This window comes from Sceloporus undulatus, chromosome 2 (assembly GCF_019175285.1).
Source record: "Sceloporus undulatus isolate JIND9_A2432 ecotype Alabama chromosome 2, SceUnd_v1.1, whole genome shotgun sequence".
Classification (NCBI taxonomy): domain Eukaryota; kingdom Metazoa; phylum Chordata; class Lepidosauria; order Squamata; family Phrynosomatidae; genus Sceloporus; species Sceloporus undulatus.
Window position 1 is genome coordinate 276,869,045 of NC_056523.1, and position 21,448 is coordinate 276,890,492.

Consider the following 21,448-nt stretch of genomic DNA (forward strand, 5'->3'; position numbering starts at 1 on the left):
ATGGACAAACCATTTTTCAAACCCTGGTCTCCAGAGTCATAATCCAACACTCAAACAACAAAATATAAACACATAAACATTTCATATGCAAAAGTAGAATGAATGTCACATATACAGTTGTCCCTCCATATTCGCTAGGTTTAGGAGAACAAGACCCCCGTGAATATGGAAAAACCGCAAATAACAAAAACACTGTTTTTACCTGAGAGGACACCTCTCTAGGAATCTCTAGGTCCTCCAGTTCAACTCTGTGGTCAATGTCCAACATACATAGACCATAGAATTGCACTGGAGTAGCTACAAATGGTCTTTCAGTGCAACATCTAGTTAAAGTTGACCACAGAGTTGCACTGTAGGACCTAGACAGTCCTAGAGAGAACATATTAATGAAATCCGTGAATAATCAAATCCGCAAATATCAAATCCGCAAATATGGAGGGATGACTGTACTTTGCATCAGGAACTGTGCGACACAACATGAACATCTAACAGTTTAAAAGAACTTACCAGTACTCTGGATGCAAGGGCCTGCATTCTCCTTTTTTCAACTAGGTTGAAGATATGACTCATTTGGTATAAAGCTTGTGTAATTGGAGCAGTGCTATTTTCTTTTGGTAGATAGTCAATCAGCTTAAAGGCCATTGCCAACGGCACCTTTCCCACCCTAAAGGAGTAACAACAAACAAGAAATAGTTAAGCATTTTGACCAAGAATTTTTTTTCACTTTTACCTGAGGAAAAAAATCAAATCAGAGTTTGTATAAGTTTACAGAATTACCCTGCTAGATTAAAAATGTTATGGATCAGATTTGCTCTGTCTTTGGGGCTTAAAGCAGCAGGATCATTCTTCAGTAAGTCAATTAGAGCATTCCAGTCATCTTCAGCATACTGCACAACGTAGTAACCATCTGAGTCTACATTGAATTTTATCCACTCTACTGGACCTGGAAGGTCAATAGTACCTGGGCAGAAAAAGAGAAAGAGAGGATTGCTTTTCTTCAGTGTTAACAATTCTTCCTAATTTTAAGACAATCACAAATACAAAAATTCTTTATTTGCAACACTCAAGAAGGTATCTACCTTCCTCACTTTTTCAGAAAACTGTGGCAAGTTACACCTAATCAATATTTACATCTGTGGAGTACTTCTTGAATGCAGTTGGTTGAAGGTTGTCCAGGAATCATTCTTCCAGCCTATGTTATGACTGGCTCATAACACAAAAAAAGTTTGTATATGGCAATGGAAAAAAGGCATCTCTTGTATGCAAGACATCCCATAATAAAACAGTAATAAATGTCAAATTCACTCTATAAAGGATAAACATTTCAGCATCACAAAGCATGACCATATATCTGGCCAAGCTCCTAATTCAGGACACATGAGTATAGCCTTTTATGTGTGGAAAGCATTCTTTGGACAAGTCTTTTTTGCACAACACTATTGCAAAGTATCAAGCTACTTGTGCACATTGCCCAGCCAGGTGCATTTATCCCTAGCATCCATGTGAATGAGAAGAGGAAATGGTCACTTGTATAGGTATGAACTGTGAAGCACTGCATGGCCTAAATAGGCACATCCAATTGTTCAAGTTAACCCTATGGTGATAGGCTATTTATATTATTACTGGGAGAAACCTCCTGTCATAATAATCTTTAACAATCTAAAGAAAACAAAATAAAAAATCATGAAGCTCTGTTTAATTTCTGGATAGGCATATGGGCCAGAGGGGGGGGGGAAATGCAGAGAGTTTAACCCATCTAAAAATCACATCAACATGCCTAATCCTGTCTTGTCATTCACTTTACTGTGCATAAAAAGAAAAAGACAAAATCTAGAAACATGTCATCTTAGTATAAAAATATTCCACAGCAATCCCACAGTGAAGATATATGTCATGGCCAGCTCTATAGTTGAAAGAAGTACCCAACACCATCCTTTTTGCATGCTTTTTCGAGAAAGTATGGGAGACGGATATCATTTTAAGACCCTTCTTTAAAATAGGTCTCCTGCTTTTCATTAGCATATTTAACACCTCAACTATGCAGCAGCCTAAATTTTGGCAGCAGTATGTGTATATATACATATCCATTATTATTTTTTTAACACAGGCTGCTTTCATATTTTCTGGGTATCAGTTTTTAATTATAAAAATGTTATCTGTCCAGAAGTTAAATCTTTGAATCTCTTTGGTTGGCTCTACTGCCTCATCCACTTTATATTTTAGAGGGTGTATTTTAGGTTACAGAAAGCTATCCACTCCAAACTCAGTTCCCATTACTACTGCAAAGCAGGTTTGCTAGACCCAAAGATGTTGTTATTGTTGTTAGCTGCCTTCGAATCAGGTCTGACTCATGGTGACCCTGTGAATGAGACATCTTCAATAATCCCTATCCTCCACTGCCCTGCCCAGATCCTGCAAGCCCTTGCTCACCCCCCCCCCCGCCATTGACTCTATCCATCTGGTTTGTGGTCTTCCTCTCTTTCTTCTACCTTCTACCTTTCCTAGCATTATTATTTTTTCTAGTGATCTGTGCCTTCTCATTATGTGGCCAAACTTGATAATCTTTGCTTCCAAGGAGAGCCCTGGTCTGATTTGTTCAACAACCCATTTGTTTGTCTTCTTGGCTGTCCACGGTATCCTAAGTACTGTACTCAAGCACCATTGATTTTCTTTCTGTCTGCTTCCTTCACTATCCAACTCTCACATTCATACAAGGTAATTGGGAATACAATGGTCTGAACGATTCTGACATTAGTGCTCAGTTGTATCTCTTTGCTCTTCAGTATCTTTTCCAGTTCTTTCATAGCTGCCCTTCCCATTCCTCAAAGCCAAACAGAAGATGTATTCAGATTACTCATCAAAGACAGATATGTAACTACAAACCTCAAAAGAGAGAAGCTCCATTAGCAAAAGAGGCGGGGTGCAGCAGAAACACAGCCTTAAATGTATACATTGGTTGACCTTAGGTAAACAGGTTGTATTGTTACATCAGGCCTGAAAAGTTTTAGTTTGGATCTATTTTCTTATCTTCTGTATCTGCCTTCTCAAGTCCTCAACATATTTACAAGTGTCACCATTTTTCCAAGCTAGCATATTCAAATCATAATAAGCCATGTTTGTATTTGTACAATACTGTGTCAATAGGAAGACACTGCTCAGATCAAAAGAGTCCAGGAATTAAGAGTTTATAAACATTTTCGCAAAACTGTATCTGAATTTAGAGGCCAGGAACACAGGTTTTGTTATTTATTAAGCACTGATTCTGCTAAAATTCAGAATCATTTTCTGTAGCACACAGAAAAAGCTGTGTGTATATGTATATATACAGTACATACCATTATATATACTTACCATTAGACTTTTAAGGCCCCAAAAGTAGGTAGTTATTGTAACAGTTGCAAATTAACTTGACACCTTCATTTTCAAAACCAAACAGAGCTGTTACTTTTAAGTTGTTGTTTTTTTAAAAAAAAATCTGAATGCTGCAAATAATTAGCTTATTGTACAAAACAACTACACTTTCAGCCACTTTGTCATTGCTTCAGCACCCAAAATAGGGCAAAAGCTGTAGCACAAAGCATACTACAAGCCAATATCTCTTCTTCCACCATTTACTGATACCACACATACACAAATGTAACTATAAAATAAATAAACAGTTACAGTTATAGTCAGCACTTGGTATCTACTGGGGTTGGATTCCAGGACCCTTTGTGGATACCGAAATCCATGGATGTTCAAGTGCCATTATATACAATTTCATAGTAAAATGGCATCTCTTATATAAAATGGCAAACATCAAGGTTTACTTTTTAGATTTTTTTTAAAAAATGTATTTTCAAGCTGTTCAAGATTGAATCAGTAGATGCAGAATCCATGGATACAGAAGATTGGGCATTACAGTTACATTACAAAAGTTATCTACATTATATTACATTACCCCTCATTAATTTACAATTATAATATAATCTAGTAAACCTCAGTTATGATGGAAAGGAAATAAGTGCAAGCAACCAGTTATTTCTAAGCCTTGGTTCAGAGGTGCAAAGGCTACATTTTTGCTTTTAAAGAGCACTTGAATATGCACCATTTCTACAGATAAAATGGTTTCTGCTATGTGCCATGAGTCTTTCGGAATCAAGCTCTAAAACAAGCTCTAAATACAGAGCATTGGACTTAGAGTATGACTGTGGGTGGGGCCAGGGGTGGCATTGGTGGAACGGGTGATCTAGGCTCCATCTTTCCCACTACAAGTACATGCATACCACTATCAATTGTAAGAATGTTTATTAACCAAAAGGAAAGTAACTTAAAACAGAAAATGCCCAGTCACGACTTTGCTGTCTGGGCTTGACTTCTCGCTGCCTAACAATCTTCAGGTGTTCCATGTTCCTCGACCAAGCAAACCACCTGCCCGCCAGTCCTTGTCCCTCATCCCTTGGTGTCCTGGTGGGGTATTCTCCAGCTGCGTCTGGCTCGTCTCTCTCTCTCTCTCTATTTATCTTGAGAAGGAGGGGGCTCCTGCCAACAGAGCTTTTCCTGGCGTTCCACCTTAAACTTCTCCTACCCTTTGGGACGTTGGCCATGCTCCCACCTCTGCCCTCAAGGGTCCCACCAGGCACCCTCTAAGTTACTGTGGGAAGGCTGTAGCCAACTCAGGCCCTCTTTATGCGGCACCAGCCTCCAGTCGCCTTATGTCATGGCCAGCCAAGAGCAGGACTCAGAGGACTCGGAGGAGGCCGTGGCTCCTCAAGTGCAAGAGGAGATGGAGGCTATACCAGGTCCTAATCCTGCCCTGCCAGACCCCAACCCTGATCTCCCAGCCCCAGGGGTTGAACCTCAGCCAGGTCCTAGCTCTGTGGGGATCCCTCCTGAGGCTCAGCAGCCTAGTGGTGATTCTGGGGAAGAACCATGCCTAGAGGTTCCTTCCTTTAGGCAGTGAAGAGCTGAGAGTTCTTGCATGCGTCGATCCAGGAGGCTTGCAGAGGCAAGCTGCTGATAAGTCACAGCTGGCACAAGGGAGGACGTCTTGCATTTAAGCAGCTGGGGAACACCGACCCTTTGCCAGCAATTATTGCAGAATCCTTCTTGGTGATTGCTGTCAGCACTGGCTTCTTGTTTCCTTGAACCTTTTCTTGGACCTATGACTTTGGAATGAACTGGACTATTGCTACCTTCTGGCTGCCCTGACCTTGGACCAAACTGACTTCCATGAACTCTGGTATCCTGACCTTGGCTTTGTTTGTGGCTTGCTTCTCTCGGACTAACAGAAAGGTCTGTAGACTGTGTCCCAGCTCCTTTCTTGCTGAGCCATCACTATCAGCGTTGGTTTGTGTGTGTGCTGGCCGCAGTCCAGGACACCTTCCCACCTAGGGTTGGGGAGTACTATGGCGAGGAGTACTAGTTGGGGTTGGGGAGTACTAGTCAAGAGGCTTGAAGGGTTATAGGGCACCTGTCTCGAACCGGGCTTCGGGTCACTGCTCCCCTCTGTTGGTCTTCCACAGTCCCCCATCCCAATCTCCTTCAGCCATGCCTCCCCCTAGACTTTCTCCAACTCTCCTTAAAAGGAAGACGCTCACCTCCTCCCTACCCCCCAGGTGTGGTCTCTCCTCCCCCTTCCTCTGCCTGGCATCCACTTATTGCTCCTCAACCTCCCTTCCCTCTCCCCTGGGCCCTCTCATCCCTCCACTATGCTCTCAGCCCGCTCAACACAACCCTGTAGCCCCAATCCTTCACAACGACGTATTAAGTTCAATAATCATGGGCAACAAACAGTAGGAAATGCCTGCTTGGGTACCTTCAAAAGTGTTGAGTTTTTAAAAAACAGAAAACCAGACTAAAAACATGGAGACTCCATTTTGGTTGGTTACGTGTGCTAGTCTACTTCTGAGGATGTTGCAGAAGGCAGTGTCCAGTATCTCCTTGTGTGGTACTCTTTGCACTACATGTGCAACACCAGTTGTGGGGGCTTCCTGGTGCAGCTGTCTTCCTGGCCACTGACTGGCTATGGGGGTATGCACAGATACATTCCAGCTTCCCCTAAGTAGTTGAGGGGAAACTAAAGCCTTATACTTGGAATGGGAGTTTCACCCTCTTCCTGGGTTCCCAAAGGAAAAGGTCCAGGCAATCCCCTACAATCAGTGGTTGGGGAATGGTCGCTGAGCTGCACTTAAGAGCCTCCTCCAGTTGCTGTTGGGCACCTAGAGAGGAACTGGGAAATAAATGACATCAGACAAGGTATCACACAAAATATGCTCTCCTGGATAAGTGCCCTCCTGTTTTAAATGTATTTTAAATTGTTTTAACTAACTGCTTTTGATACTGTTATTGCTTAATTGCTTTTTTAAAAACTTCTGTAATGCAGTCTTTTAGCTAATGTCTATTTTAAATTATTGTAACCAGCCTTGCGTAAGGTATACACTAGGTCAATCTTGTCCAGCAAACACTTTCCTACTGTGGCAAAGTAGATGCCTATGGGAAGCCCAAGATCATCTTCCCTCTTTTTTTTTCTTTTTTTTTTTTTTTGGCAACAGGAGATTTTATCCAAATGAAGTCAGCCATTTCCATGTTTTCAAAATACACTTCCAAAGACACAAAACATACCTGATTTTTGATCCAGCAAATATACATTAAAGGGGCGAAATGAGCTGCGATTGCTGGTTTTGTAAGAAAGAGGTATATGCCACAGATATCTGAAAAAGAAAAAGTTTTACACACTATCAGATTGTAATATTCTACAGGTATTTTGTGTAGTATTATTACATAGCTATTATTCTTGACATTTATTTGGGAATATATACTGTAGGGTTTTTTTAATTAGTAAGATAGAGCAAGGAAGCAATTATAAGAAACAAGCCTTACTGTGTATCCCAGAGTAAATGTTATCATTCTAACTAGAGTCACAAGTCAGTCTAATAACAGTATTTCCTAGCAATATGGTGATGACTGCTTTTTGGCTCACTGCAGTTTCCCTTATTGATGGAATGCCAATAGAAGAGTTTTGTAGAAGCAAATCACTACATAGATAGCCCTGGAAGGAGCTTTTGTTTTAATAGCTCAAACATGAATAGTTAAATCCAATTTCTAACTACAAATATAGGCAGAAGCATAGAACTGGAGAAAAATTCACCTAAGTGCAACAGAAGTATTATTACCATCACCCTATTATGAAAAGTATTAACAATCTCAGCTATTCTTAGTATTATGGAGTATTTGAACTGTTCTGCACTTTAATTCAGTGCTGCATGCAACACTGAAAAAGAGTTCAGCTACTTTTATTCTTGACTGTAACAACAACACCTCTACTGCATATAAAATCACACAAACACTGTCATCTCTACCTAGGTGGAGGACATCATATGCATTGAATCAGGTTTCTGTAATCATACCTATGGCTGGCCTGCTAGATCACCATACACACAACCAGGCAGTGTTCTTTTCCCTCATTCAACATCTGGTCTGGCCTGCTCAGAATAACTTGCTGAAAGCTATGTATGGCAGCAATTTACTATCTTGAGAGGGGAAACAGTTTAACTCTATTAACTCAATACTTCATCCTTTACCTTCATCTTCTCAGTCTTATCACTGCTTCCCCAATCTATTGCAAGACAACTTTCAAATGCAGTGGAAAGGTAAATCTACTGTCTATTTGACTTGCTTGTACAAGTGTGTATATTAATGTATGGACAGCAAAAGCCTATAAATATAATTAGACTACTCAAAGGAAAAACAAGAGGTAAAGAAATAAACCTTGAAGGAAAGGTTTGATTTTCCAGATTATGCACAAATTTCTCTTGCTGGAGATGGATGCGTTTTCCTTCTCTTCTAACAGTCACCAAGGGAAATCCTTTCTGAGCAGTCCAAGTTTTCATAATGCTTTTTATATTTACTGTTTCATTTGTTATCTAGGAAAACACATACAGAAGAACAACCTTTGAGGAAAAAATACTGCAGTGAGACATATGTGATCAGTGCTTTGCTTTTCAGTTCACTAAACAAACAGCCTTCCATCATTGACACCATTGTTATGCTGACTAGGGTTGGCAGGAGTTACAGCCCAACAAAATCTGGTTGCCTACCCCTGCTTTACACAAAAGATATACTGTATATTCCGGCGTATAAGACAACCCCCAACTTTACAACTTAAAATAGAGTGTTTGGGATATACTCACCGTATAAGACTACCCCTCTCTTCCACGATAAGTCAGAAAGGAGCTGAAGGCACACAACAACAGCAGCAGTGGCAGAGGAGAAAGAGGGGGGAGGAGAAAAAAGGAGAACGAGAAAGAAGAAAAGGAGGGGAAGAGGAGGGAGACTCCACTACACTCTGAGGAAGGAGTGTGTTCCACGTTTGAAATAACAGCATACACAACATTATTTCACCCGCCTTGACAACTCCTCCCGCCCTTCCTCTTGGTGCATCTACACTTTAGAATTAATGCAGTTTGACACCACTTTAAGAGCTGCTGCTCCATCCTATTGGAATCCTAGTTTTATAAGGTCTTTTGCCTTCTCTGCCCAAAGAATGCGGGGGGGGGCACTGCTCCAAACTACAAATCCCAGGGATTCTGTATGGATGGAGCCGTGGCAGTTCAAGTGGCTCCTATTGGAATCAAAGCCCAGGAAGCTTTGTGCCAAATAGAAATGTGTTAGGCTGCAACTGCACTGCAGAAATAATCCAGTTTGACACCCCTTTAACTGCCCTGGCTCAGTGCTATGGAATCCTGGGAAATCTAGTTTTCTGAGACATTTAACCTTCTCTCTCAGCAAACTTTGGTGTGACAAATTCCCAGGATTTCATAGCACTGGGCCATGGCAGTTAAAACGGTATGAAACTGGATTGTCTCTGGAGTGAAGATGCAGCCTGAGTTGGATCCAAGACACACTGCAGAAATAATCCAGTTTGAGACTGCTTTAACTGCCCTGGCTCAGTGCTAGGGAACCCTGGGAATGGTAGTTTTGTGAGACATTGAGCCTTCTCTATCAGAAAGAGCTCTGGTGCCACAACAAACTACAATTCCCAGGATTCCCTAGCACTGAGCCAGGAGAGTTAAAGTGGTCACAAACTGGATTATTTCTGCAGTGTGTTTTGGACCTTCGTTATTAAAAATGCTCAAGTTCCAATCCATACTGCAGAAATAATCCAGTTTGAGACCGCTTTAGCTGCCCTGGTTCAGTGCTAGGGAACCCTGGGAATGGTAGTTTTGTGAGAAAGAGCTCTGGTGCCGCAATGAACTACAATTCCCATGCATCTGAGGAAGTACGCTTAAGTCTAGGAAAGCTGCCAACTTTTCTTTCAGTGAGTCTCAAAGGTGCTACAAGATCTATCTCTCTATCATCATCACCATTATTGTTATCATTATTAAATCCAAATGCACCTACAGAAGTGGACTTAAATTGGCAACACTGATATGCTGTAGACTCCATTCTCTGGGGCTGTTGATCTGGAAGTGTGGAGGCAATTCCCTTGAAAAAACAGGGAATCCTGGGATTGAGTTTTTGTGTGGCAGGGGCGACCACTCTCCATTCCTCTCTCTGATTGGCTGAAAACTGTGAGTGTGTGACACTCCAAAGGGTTGGTTGCTCTGTAGCCAGCCTCGCTCTTAGAGTCAGGGCTGGAGCTGAAATGGGCAAAAGTCAGCAAATCTGCCCTGAAATAGAGCCAGACACCAAAACCACACCAAAAGCTCTTTAAAATCCCCATTTTCATGTGAAAGTCACCAAATTGGCGGTAGAAAGACCTTCTGCCATCCGCTGCCCTCGCTTTCCCCCAGGGCACCTGGGAAAAGGAGGACAGGAGGGGGAGGGAACAAGGAAGGAAGGAAGAGAACAAAAGGAAGAAAAAGGGAAGGAAGGAGGGAGGGAGGGAGAGAAGGAAGGGGAGAAAGAGAGGGAAGGAAGGAAGGAAGGGGAGGAAGGAAAGGGAAGGAACAGAGGAGGATGCCCCTTTGCCTTTGGGAGAAGGCTTTGCTGCCGAGGGCTCTCTTTAGGACCCAGCGGCTTTCCAGCGTACAAGATGGCCCCCAACTTTGGGGAAGATTTTCCTGGGCTAAAAAGTCATCTTGTACGCTGGAAAATACGGTACACATTTTATTTACACGAACTTAAGCCCTACTTTTCAACACTGAAAAGAGCAACTAACTACTAAAATCACCTGATTAAAAACAAAAGAAAATGGATTAAGCATGTGGTTCATGCTTTCTATTCCTTGCAAACCTTAAAAGAGTGTCTAAATTTAAAAATTTGACCATAATTACAGTTCTACAATTATTAAATGCTCTTTCTTGGTTATTATCATCTGCACAAACATCAGTAGCTGAGAACAAGGCCTACCCAAAAAAGACTTCCCCGTGTTTGTGAAGGCTGGGCTTATCAAGACAATTAGTGGATTGCTGATAAGCACATTCAAAAGGAAAGCAAGGATATTATCGTAAATACTTGTGTATAAGTCGACTTCATGTATAAGTCGAGGGCAGGTTTTGGGGGCAAAATAATGGATGTTGCAAGGGTCAAACTCAGGGGCATGTAACTTCACTCCCTCCTTCTCCTTTTCTGGACCTCTCCCAAGGGTCACAGTCTGGGCATGCAAAACGTGGACACAAACCTCCAATTTCCCTCCCTTCCCCACAACTTTCCCCAAGGCTGCTGGCTTGCAAAAAGGGGGATGCAGGCCTCTGATTTCTCTCTCCTCCCTCCCTTCTCCACAGCTTTCCCAAGGTTTGTGGAGAAGTATTACCATATTGACACGTATATACATCTACCTAGGATTTTGGAGTCCATTTTGGGACTTACATTTTTTGACTTATAGACAAATATATTTACGGTACCTCTAAGAAGAGTGATCAAGATTTTTAAGAGGAGATCCTCCTTATCATTAGATCCTGGATACATCTTTGATAAAAGTTTTAGTTGAGACTTTTGAGGAAATAAGGCTAGACCATATTCCAACTAATGAGTAAGTTTGTAATTTCAATGATGCTCTTCAATCTAACATTGTCACTGGAGAGGCATGTGTCTTCTTCAGCACACAGTGCCTTTTACCAGCTTTAAGTTGTTACATCAACTACAAGTCTGTTGAGACTTGCAGCAATTATGAATGCTTTAGTAAGATTCTGTTTGGATTACTGCAGCTTGTCATACATGGGACTACCTCTGGAAACAGCCAGAAAATGTCAGCTAGTCCAAAGCTTTTGGAACGAAACCTATTAACTGGAATTGGCCAATATAATCATATTATATAATATTTTAACATCTCTTTCTAATGGTGTAACAAATGGCCATTAGAGAGGGAATGTTTCAGTGATAGTGTCACCCAGTTATGAACTGTCCTTCCCAGGATCCTACTGCATCCATACTGGGACCATGCAGACTGGCAGCTTGGAACAGCCTCAGGCCACTCCAGCCCCAGTTGCTCCAGCGACTGCACAACCTAATCCTGGATCCAGGCTGCCTCCTCAGTCCCAAATGGGACGCTAGCAAAGAGCTGGCTCCTTCTTGTGCCAGCTTTTCCTGACCAGGCACACTCTCTACAAGACTTCTGACTGCACACCCTGCCCCAAAAGCCTCTGGAAGATGCTCTTTCCTGCATGTCTGTTTTGGGCCATTGGGATATTTTCTGCACTAGATGAAGACCTTTTCAATTTCCTAAGCATTTTAAGACCTTTAATACCTTAATAACTATGCTATATTAAAGTTTTCTTGCTGTTTAGAATTCCATTGTTTTATTCTACTTGGACCCCCCCCCCCCAATAATCTCTGACATGAAATTTCTATGGTTTCATTACAGCAACACTGATAGGCACAGTAAATTTCAGCCATGGAATAATTGGTAGATATGGTCAATGTGGACACCATCCTTCATTCTCCCTGCCTCATTTACCTCATTCATGCTATCCCATAAGTTATCACTGTAGGTGGAGCCATAGCTATGGTCATGCAAATAGATCTGAATGCCAGCTTGGAAGCCATCACTTTGAAGAAAGTTCTTCAACATCATCAAAAGAGAAGCTCCCTGTAAGAAAAATAAATAAAGTACATTCCATTTTTCACTGTAATTCATTGTTGAAATCTTCTGCTTCAGCTGACAAGATAGACTCCTGACAAGTTTTCTTCTCTCTCTCTCATTCTCTCTCTCTCTCTCTCTTTCTCTCACTCACACACACCACCTTTATAGCTTTGTAGTCTGATACACATAAACCACAACATTTAAATGCTGACAAGCTGCAATTATTCATATATAAAATGGAGGGCATTCCTACTGAATCAATCAACCAACAGGAGGTTGAGGGAGACTGCAGTGATACTCACAAAATCCATGTGATCAGCCACTGTACACAAATAGATTGCCTTGAAAAAGCAGCTAACAAAGAGAGGAATATAAAGCAGGCTCCACTATGCTTGTGCATGTGTTTACTGTTGCTTCCAGATGTCTGCAAATTGGGCAGAACCTGATGATCATGAGCAGATGGGCATGGCTGAAGATAGCACAACTAAAAATTCAGAAGGATAATGTGTCCCCATACTGTGAACCCCCTCCCTCTCATATCAACAGCTCTGGGATATGCAAGATACTTCACCTCTGGCCATGCTAACAGATGTGAGGGTAAAAGTTACTCTTAGCCATTTTTCTAATCTGAGCAAGATGTGATCTGGCCACAAAAGATTGGGACTGATTAGAAATACCAAAGATGTGGGGGTAGGGAAACATTTCACGTGCATCTGTTTTCTACACATTTATATGTGGATTTTAAATCATTACTTGTTGCTACTAAAGTCATTATCTATTCAGACAATGTCTTCTTTCTGTGCTTCATGGGTGCATATGATTAATTTTATCTACTGAAAGCAAATACATTCACTTTGCTACAACAATTCTTTCTTTGAATTAAAGGATCGTAATAAATACATGATATAGCATAATATATCACATATATGCCATATCATAACATTCAAGGGGAAACAGAAACTTAAATATCAAAGGAAGAGACATTCCAAATACTTATAAATTACACCCTAGAGTAACTGTGCCACTTTCAAGTGTATTAACTAAAGATAAAGCTTCAGGAATGCCCTATAGGTTTATACCCTTCCTTGTTTCCATTTTTAGAGATGACCAAGGTGTTTCTCTTGCAGGCTTGAATCATGGGCAGGCATACAAAGCTCAAAGCAATTTTCCTTTTCTTTAGTGTTAATTTTGCTGAAATACACTCCTATCATTGCTGAAAAACAGCAGACAGGCAGGAAATGTAATTAACCACACTTGCAGTGTAGTCCAGGCTGGAATAATTATTGTTAAGCGTAATTATAGTGCGTTAAACAAGTCAATTTCAAACCATATTCTACAAAGCTGGTTTGTATTCATGAACCACAGTTAAGATTAATCATAGTTTAAGGTTTGAATAAAACAATACAATTGATCTCATAGCTGCATGAATAGAAGAAGGAAGCTGAAAAGGCTAGGCTTAATCTTATAATTTGAATAGGAATGAAAATGTAAAAGAACAAGAATGTTTTACTGGAAAAAAGTTTTTGAATAATGGAACTTATTTCTAAAACTGGTTGTTTTGCTGAAATTTCAGTTTTAAATAATTCTTCACATAGTTCTGTATGTTTTCCATTATGCTCGCTACCTCCCTCCTAATGCAACCTAGAAACACTTATTTCCCCTTAAGCTCATGACCTGCTGTTTCCCGCACCAAGAATGTGATTTGAAACATATTTGTGTGAACTTTGCAAGTGTATTTAATTTCATTAAAAGCACATTGATCAGAACTTTTGAAGTTACCTTGATATAGGAGACCGCATCAAACATTTCTTCGATCTCTTCCGATGTCTTGACAGCCAGGGAGATGGAGTGAGACGAATTCATGGCATCTTTCTCCATGGTCTTAAAACGCTGATTTAGAAAAGAGTCATCCTGAAGAATGAGAAGTAGCTTCTATTAACCTATTCATGCATAGGAATACAGTGATATTCATGCATAGGCGTACATTACCGATTTACCCAGTGAACTAGATAAATCAAGCTATAATGTGTTTTATGCAATGTAACAGGGGTAGGCAACCTGTGGCCTGTGGGCCGGATGCGGCCCGGCGAGGCCTTGGGACCAGCCCCAGCCCAGTCCTGCCGCCGATTGCCACCGGGGCCTTTGGCGTCTCATGCGAGGGGCATGGTGGGGCAATTGTCTATAGAAGCCTCAGAAATATGCTTTTATCTTAACAATTTTTTAAAAAATCAGCAAATTTTTTCGCATGTCCTCCATTTTTTATTTAAAAAGTGCCCTCCATTTGAAAATTTTGTCCTACATTTGTCCTGGTTTATTTATTTATTTAATTTTTTAAAAAAAAATTTTTTTTAATTATTTTTTATTATTATTATTATTTGCTTCGGCCCCCCAGTTGTCTGAGGGACAGCAACCCAGCCCCCGGCTCAAAAGGGTTGCCTACCCCTGCAATATAATATGTTTTATGCACAAAACTTTAACACATTTTTAGCCCCAGTTCCTGAACATATATTCCATAGGTGGACATTGTCAATCATTGTCCAAGGTCAGCTCCAAGTGGTCATACATTCCAAAAGATATTGATGGGGGATGGAAAGCGAAGGGAAAGTGGTGAATAGTGTGAGCCAACTAGTTGAGTCACTTCCTCACAAAGCAATTTTCTCTTTAGCAAAGCAATCTGGCACCACCAAGTGGCACACATGTCAGCTAGATGTGTGCAATTTTGTTCATCAAGTTCAAAGTCTAATACTCCTGGGCAGAAAATAATATGCAGAGACATCAGCCATTCTTTGGTGGAAAAAGAGAAATACGCCTTAAGCTGAATTTCTCATCTTTACTTTCAAAAACTGAATCAGTATTATTCTACTACATATCCTATACACTATTGCAGAAACACATGAACTTGAAAAGTCAAGCTTCTCAAGACTTTTTTTAAACTTCAGAAGTACAAAAATGCATCTGACATAACTAGTATAGATTTTGCAAGCACTAGAATACATAGGCTCATAATGAGTTCAACTATGGGCCAGAACAGAAGGGGGGGAAAGAAAGGTTAGAGTCTTTTCTGACTGAAGGCGGGTCGGAACCGTGCCAACCCAATGGCCTCCTCTCAAAGCAGGCCATGGCCGCAAGACCCAACCCACACCACCAGGAGGCATATTATCCTGGCTCCTTTTTGCTTTGGTGCAAAGGACTGGAACACAGTTTCAGCCCGCTTTGGAAGCATGCGTCATTTGAAGCCACTTCATTTGGCCTGTCTGTTCGGGGCCTATGTGATAGTCTCCAGTTACTTTCAGTGCTTTGGTATAGTCAGGCTTACAGTCAAAGCAGAGGGACATTTCATTAACAGGGATGATGACACTGCTTGCCATCTCCCTCAGGTTTCCCTGTTCCCTCTAGGTTTTAGTCAGTAATCCTTACACCAGCTGTGGAGAAACAATATACTTTTCATCAGCAATGTGTTGTTATGAGCTATCCTAGCTGCAAAATACAAAATATTTTGTTCTTGAATGGAGAACTGAGGTTCGCTAACTTTGCAAAAGATCTGATCTTCTTAGAGAGGACACTGCTAAAACTGGCTTGTTGATATGCTTCAACACAGCTGCTTGAATTCTGAATGTTCTTTAGAACTGTTGCTATAGGGTCTGATGAATATCTCAATTAAAAAAAATATATATCACTGTGTTTCAATTTAGATTGGCAAAATTAGCTTTCTCCCCTTTCCTCAACACACACACCTTCTGCTTATCTTCAGTACCATTTGCTTGTAGATTGCAACTTTTAAACATGTAAAAGCAGCCACTGTATGCCTGATTTCAGTGACAATGGCAATGTTTTTTTGTTAGCTAACCATTTGAGACTTCTAACCCTTCCAAAATACAGGATAGCATTCACTTTAGCAAAATTTAATATTCTACCTTCAGCCTTATTGGAAGGGAGATACAAAAATATCCCCTATGATACACACATATGCCCACATGGAACTGGTATAGTGGAGACTATAGGTCATGTATTGTTGTATTGGATTGTCCTTTTTATTATGGCTATTGTCATATTTTTATTTATCCAATTCTTAGTCGTTTTCCTGGAAGAACTGATGACTTTTATGTATCTTATTTGCTGGCAGACCAGTGCCCAGCAATAACAACAAGGGTGGCCAGTTTTTGTGCAGCAGCAATGGCCTATTGGCGTAAGATGGTTTCTTAAAATTTCATAATACTGTATTCTTCAGTCTGTTAAAATTTTATAATGATTTCATGCATTTATAATGACTTTATACTTCTAAATTTTATTTTTTATTTTCTTTTAATATACTTTTATAAGTGAAATTTTAACCATTATCTACTTTTACAATTTGACGAGTTATTGTGATGTATGTTTTTTGATGTTTGATCAGTTGATCGTAATAAATCTATATATATACTGCAACTCATTTTGGATACTCCAAGAGGACTGCACATATAACAAAACTCTGAGAGTTTTGAATCTTGGGAAACTGGCAAAATTCTGATAAAGAGATTCACTGTTCTCACATATCAGCACTAAGTGACTATTATTGTTGTTGTTATTGTTGCTGTTATTGTTATTATTATTATTCCCCTACCTTTCTCCCAATATTTAATACTCCCAATACTCAAGGCAGCACACAGCAAATTTAAAACAATACAAAAGCATTTAAAGTGTGTGTGTGTGTGTGTGTGTATTTAAAAATAAACAATTTTAAAGGTTAAAACCTTTAAACTTTTAACTACACAGTCTTTTGAAAATTTAGAAAATGGATCATGATTTCTATATTTCTACATCTTATTACATCCTATCCCACTTCCACAACTGTATACATATTTTTTATGCCTGAGGACTTAATACCATTTGGTATTGCATCAGAAGAAGTGGGTTTATATCCAAGGAAGCTCATGTGAATTAAAACCACTTTAGTCTTAAAAGTGCTGCCATCTTTCTTCTTCTTTTCCCCCCTTACTTCCTCCTTTTTTTATGAGCGGAAAGCTACCATTTCTTCTTCCTATAGCAGTGTGATTGGCTGTAGATGATGCATAAAGTAATATTATTTTCCATGTATAAGTCAAAAACTTGAAGGCACACACACACACAAATGGGATGTGTGCCTGGTAGGTATAGGAGACTGAAAAATCAATGGGAGAAAACACAAAAGACTGTTTGACTGCGAAGGGGATAGGATGTAAGGCAATTTGAACATGGAGCATTTGTGTTACATATCAAAGCTAATGTTTTCAGTACTATGGGAATCAGATATGAATTAGTTTCTTCATTAAAACAATGGACTCTTAGGCAAAGTTATAACCAATTCTTGGCTCTGAAAGTGAAGTGTAAAACAGATTAAACCGATTTTTTTTAACACATATACAAATATCTATTATTTTCTTACATTATATATATCTGGAAAAATTTCCTTCATGGCGAAGTTTTCCATAAAAGTGGCAAATCCTTCATTGAGCCAGAGGTCATTCCACCATTCCATAGTCACTAGATTTCCAAACCACTAAGAATGTAAAACAAACAAATATTCTCATTACACCAGAAGAGGTAATTATGTTTAAAAAAAATTTTTTTTGAAGGGTTCAAAGAAAATAATGGGTAATCCACCATGACAACATGAAACCACACACAATGCTCTTATTTCTGGGACAACATGGGACTTGCCTCAACAAAACCATGTTGATGTACAGTATATATTTAAAACTTGCATGGGCTGGCATCTTAGCATACAGAAATGTCTAATTAAGCAATTATTTCAGAAGTGTACTATCTGCAGGATGTACCATTGCAAATTGGCCTAGTTATACAGTTACCTTGAAATACAATTCTGGTTGAAGACAATTCTGGTTAAAGAGGGCTTATAATAAACTGCTGCTATGTTTATGTAATCAGAAATTTTTTATCACAACTTGGCAATTCCTATGTTCTTGCACTTTGACATCTTTCATCTTCATCTTCTATTGGTCTTTTTAGAAACAATGTTTAATCAAAGCTAGATTTAAAAAAAAATAATATGCATTTTCTCTCAGACTTCCTTATTTGTTGCATATACAAATCCGAAGCATAAATCATGACCTGTGCAAGTTGCCATAACAGTACTATTCCAATATCACATGAGGGCAGTGTCATACTATTCTCATAAATGATTGGGAGGAGAACCATTTCCAGACAGAGATGTATCAAAAGGAGAGTCTAATGTGGCATATTTTCATGGGGTTATGGGGAAACGACAGATATGACAAAATGAAATTCACTTGTAAATAGCCTGAATCAGAATGGCAATAATTTAAAGTTGAATACATTTCATACCTGGTGTGCCAGCTCATGAGCAATCACTGCTGCTACTCTCTTTTTATCCATTGCCGAAGACATTTTTTCATCATGAAGAAGTGCTGTTTCCCGAAAAACAATTAAACCCCAGTTTTCCATAGCCCCAGCTTGAAAGTCAGGAAGAGCTACCAAATCTGCAGGAAGTATGATGAAACATTATTTAAAATAAGCCAGCAGCCTTAAAATGTCTAAGTCAGTTTTTACTGAATCCCTCAATTAAACACACTAAACTTTGTTCTGAGGAAGCATGTCTATGGCTGCTGCCACACAGCACTTGACACCACTTTAACTGCCATGGCTCCATCCTAAGGAATCCTGGGATACGTAGTTTGTTGGTATACCATACTGCCCTGACAAAGCAGGTTAACTATCTCAAAAAACCACACATTCTAGAATTCCATAGCATTGAGCTATGGCAGTTAAAGCAATGTCAAACTGCATTAATTCTGCAGTGTAGATGCAGCCTGTTATTTGCCAATCATAATGGTAGGCACCTCTTTCAAACAAAGAACATGCAACTACTCAGATACAAAATTGATTTAGCAAGTCATTCTCTCTTCTACTTCCAAACAAGTAGTTCAGTGGCGCAGTAAAGACCATGCCAAATGTGCCATGCTGGTGCCAATTTTAGGGTTAGGGGCTGTGCGGCAACCGCATGGTCCCTAACCCTAGCACGGCGGCGTAACAATGGCCGCATCCCATGTACATGACGTCCGCCCTGTGGCGCAAAAAGAACCCAGACTAAAGTCCAAAATACTGCAGAAATAATCCAGTTTGAGACCACTTTAACTGCCCTGGTTCAATGCTAGGGAATTCTAGGAACAGTAGTTTTGTGAGACATTTAGCCTTCTCTGTCAGAGAGCTTTGGTGCCACAATAAACTACAATTCCCAGGATTCCCTAGCACTGAGCCAGGGCAGTATAAGTGGTCTGAAACTGGATTATTTTTGCAGTGTGTTTTGGATCTAAGATAATTATCTCTGTCAGACAACATGTGGGGAGGAGGAGAACCTGAGCTGGGCACTGAATACAATCTTCCCCTCAAATGAGTTTTTTTAAAAAATATAATAGATTTTTTGGGGAGAATATCAAATAGTCACATAAGAAAATAATGAAAAATCTCTCACCTAATTTTTGAAGGGGGTATGTTATATTAAAATACTTCTGGTAAAACTCAAGAAGCTTCAGAGTTGTATCCAAAGCATATTCAGTGTGCACTGACTTCTGTGGCACAGCATAGATGGATACCTATCACAATGAGAAATATGGTGGCAAATCAAATGAACACCCATTGAGACAAACAATTAATCTACACTGTTTCAGTGAGAACATTGTATGCATTACGGATTTACTAACACAATTGATATGACAGCATGTATGAAGCGGTTTAAAGAGAACTGGATTTTGTATTTCACAATGGACTGTATAGGACTACTTTTGTGTCTCTCGCAATCACTTGTTTAACAAGTAATACAAAGAAATGCAAACCAATAACCCTACCATCGCCATTCGAAAAAATTAGTTTCTGATGAGAAAAGAATAGTTTCTTTGATGTTCATACAACTTCTTTACTGTAAAGTTCTGTGCTACCAACCGGCTAAACCCAGCCTTCAACTAGAAGTAGCTGATTATTATCCCCCTCAGATGAATACAAAACTCTCACTAGTGAAAGTGGGGGAAACAAAGATTGCCTTCCCAAACACAGAAAAGTGGGAAGCAAAAGACCTAGAAAGGAGCAATAGATTCCTGGTCTTTCCAACAGACACAAACTCACAATATCTCGCCTGCAACTGTGTACGTGCTGAAACTATACCTGTGTATGGGTTAATAGAATCATCTGAACTCTGAGAACCTTTCATAACAATATGATAAGAGCTAATTGATTCTGACTGGTCCAGACAAGAAAACTACAATCTACATCTGGTAATTTGATGACAGAAACTAAGAGACATCATTTAACCTACATACCCAGAAAATATATCATAAGATTGTTCCAGAAAAATATTAGGAAAGAAAAAGGAAATTTGTGTCCAAGAACCAGAAGTATACTTACCAAAATCCCACCCATTTGCTTACTGACATTTGCCAGGTTTCCAACAATGACAGCTACTAGGTAAGTACTCATTTTCAAACTCACTGAGAATTCATCTTGAACCAATCCATCTGCTAGTGGTTTGACTGCTTTCTGGAAAGACAAATGGGACACTGCCATTTAATTAAGTAAACATTTGCCTAGAGGCCATGAACAGAATTAAACCGCAGCAACAGCCTTTTACACTGTTGCTCAGAAAATAAACTAATCCAAAAATATACAGTCTAGAATTGACACTAACATACAGAATGCATGGTGCAAGATGCTGGGGTTTCCTCCATTGCCTAACAGCTTGCAATTAATATTACAAAGGCCACTCATGAGCAACTGTGGCTATCTAGATAATCTTGGACTACAATTCCAGAGGTTCTAGCAACACAGTTAAAAGTGGGGGATTCTGAGAGCTGAAGTCCAACAAATGTATGGGGGAACAACAACCTATGCACTCCTGATCTAGGCAATAGTAATCACTGATTGAATCAAAAATATGGGCTATTTACTTTAGGAAGAACTTCCATTTCAAAGTCTCCTTGAATGAGTAACACTGAAAGGAAGAGACCAGAAAAGGAAGCACTGCCCTCACTCCATATTTGCTTTGTGTTGCCACTAAGTAGACAGGGCTATTACTGTGTGACATCAGAAAGTACATTAGATGAAAACTAATGCTTCCTACACTCACTCTGATTTAGTTACATTATGTCATTTACTCAACACAATTGGCTTCATGGTGATGACATGCCATCAAATGACTGCATGCTATCTGGCTGATTGGACTGCTTCAAAAACATTCTCTAGTCTTGAAAAAGAATGGCTCCAACAGCCATGAGGAGGCAACTAAAACATGTAAATAAACATACAAGGCTTTTGTTTTGTTTTGTTTTTAGTCATGAAGCATTCATTACCAGCCCCAAATTCCAAAAAGAGTCTTGACAATTTTGATATACAAAAGTTTTGAAAAGCTTTAATCAGCATATATTATATACAGAATGAGGCTACATTATGAAAAAGAAC

The 21,448-nt window shown here is 39.7% G+C and overlaps 2 protein-coding genes across 2 annotated transcripts in view; both read right to left on the bottom strand.

The window, feature by feature from the left end:
- LOC121920651 (leucyl-cystinyl aminopeptidase-like) overlaps nt 1-21,448 on the bottom strand; it is a 409,227-nt gene that overhangs the window by 369,721 nt on the left and 18,058 nt on the right. The window lies entirely within an intron of this gene.
- The window catches only part of LOC121920968 (leucyl and cystinyl aminopeptidase), a 38,373-nt gene that overhangs the window by 16,081 nt on the left and 844 nt on the right, over nt 1-21,448 (bottom strand). The window contains exons 2-11 of the mRNA XM_042448325.1: nt 20,399-20,530; nt 19,473-19,593; nt 18,326-18,480; nt 17,406-17,519; nt 13,784-13,915; nt 11,879-12,010; nt 7,750-7,904; nt 6,604-6,692; nt 778-961; nt 508-664 (exon numbers count right to left, since the gene is read on the bottom strand). Of these exons, the coding sequence (XP_042304259.1) occupies nt 508-664; nt 778-961; nt 6,604-6,692; nt 7,750-7,904; nt 11,879-12,010; nt 13,784-13,915; nt 17,406-17,519; nt 18,326-18,480; nt 19,473-19,593; nt 20,399-20,530 (1,371 nt within the window). The remainder of the gene's footprint in view (nt 1-507; nt 665-777; nt 962-6,603; nt 6,693-7,749; nt 7,905-11,878; nt 12,011-13,783; nt 13,916-17,405; nt 17,520-18,325; nt 18,481-19,472; nt 19,594-20,398; nt 20,531-21,448) is intronic.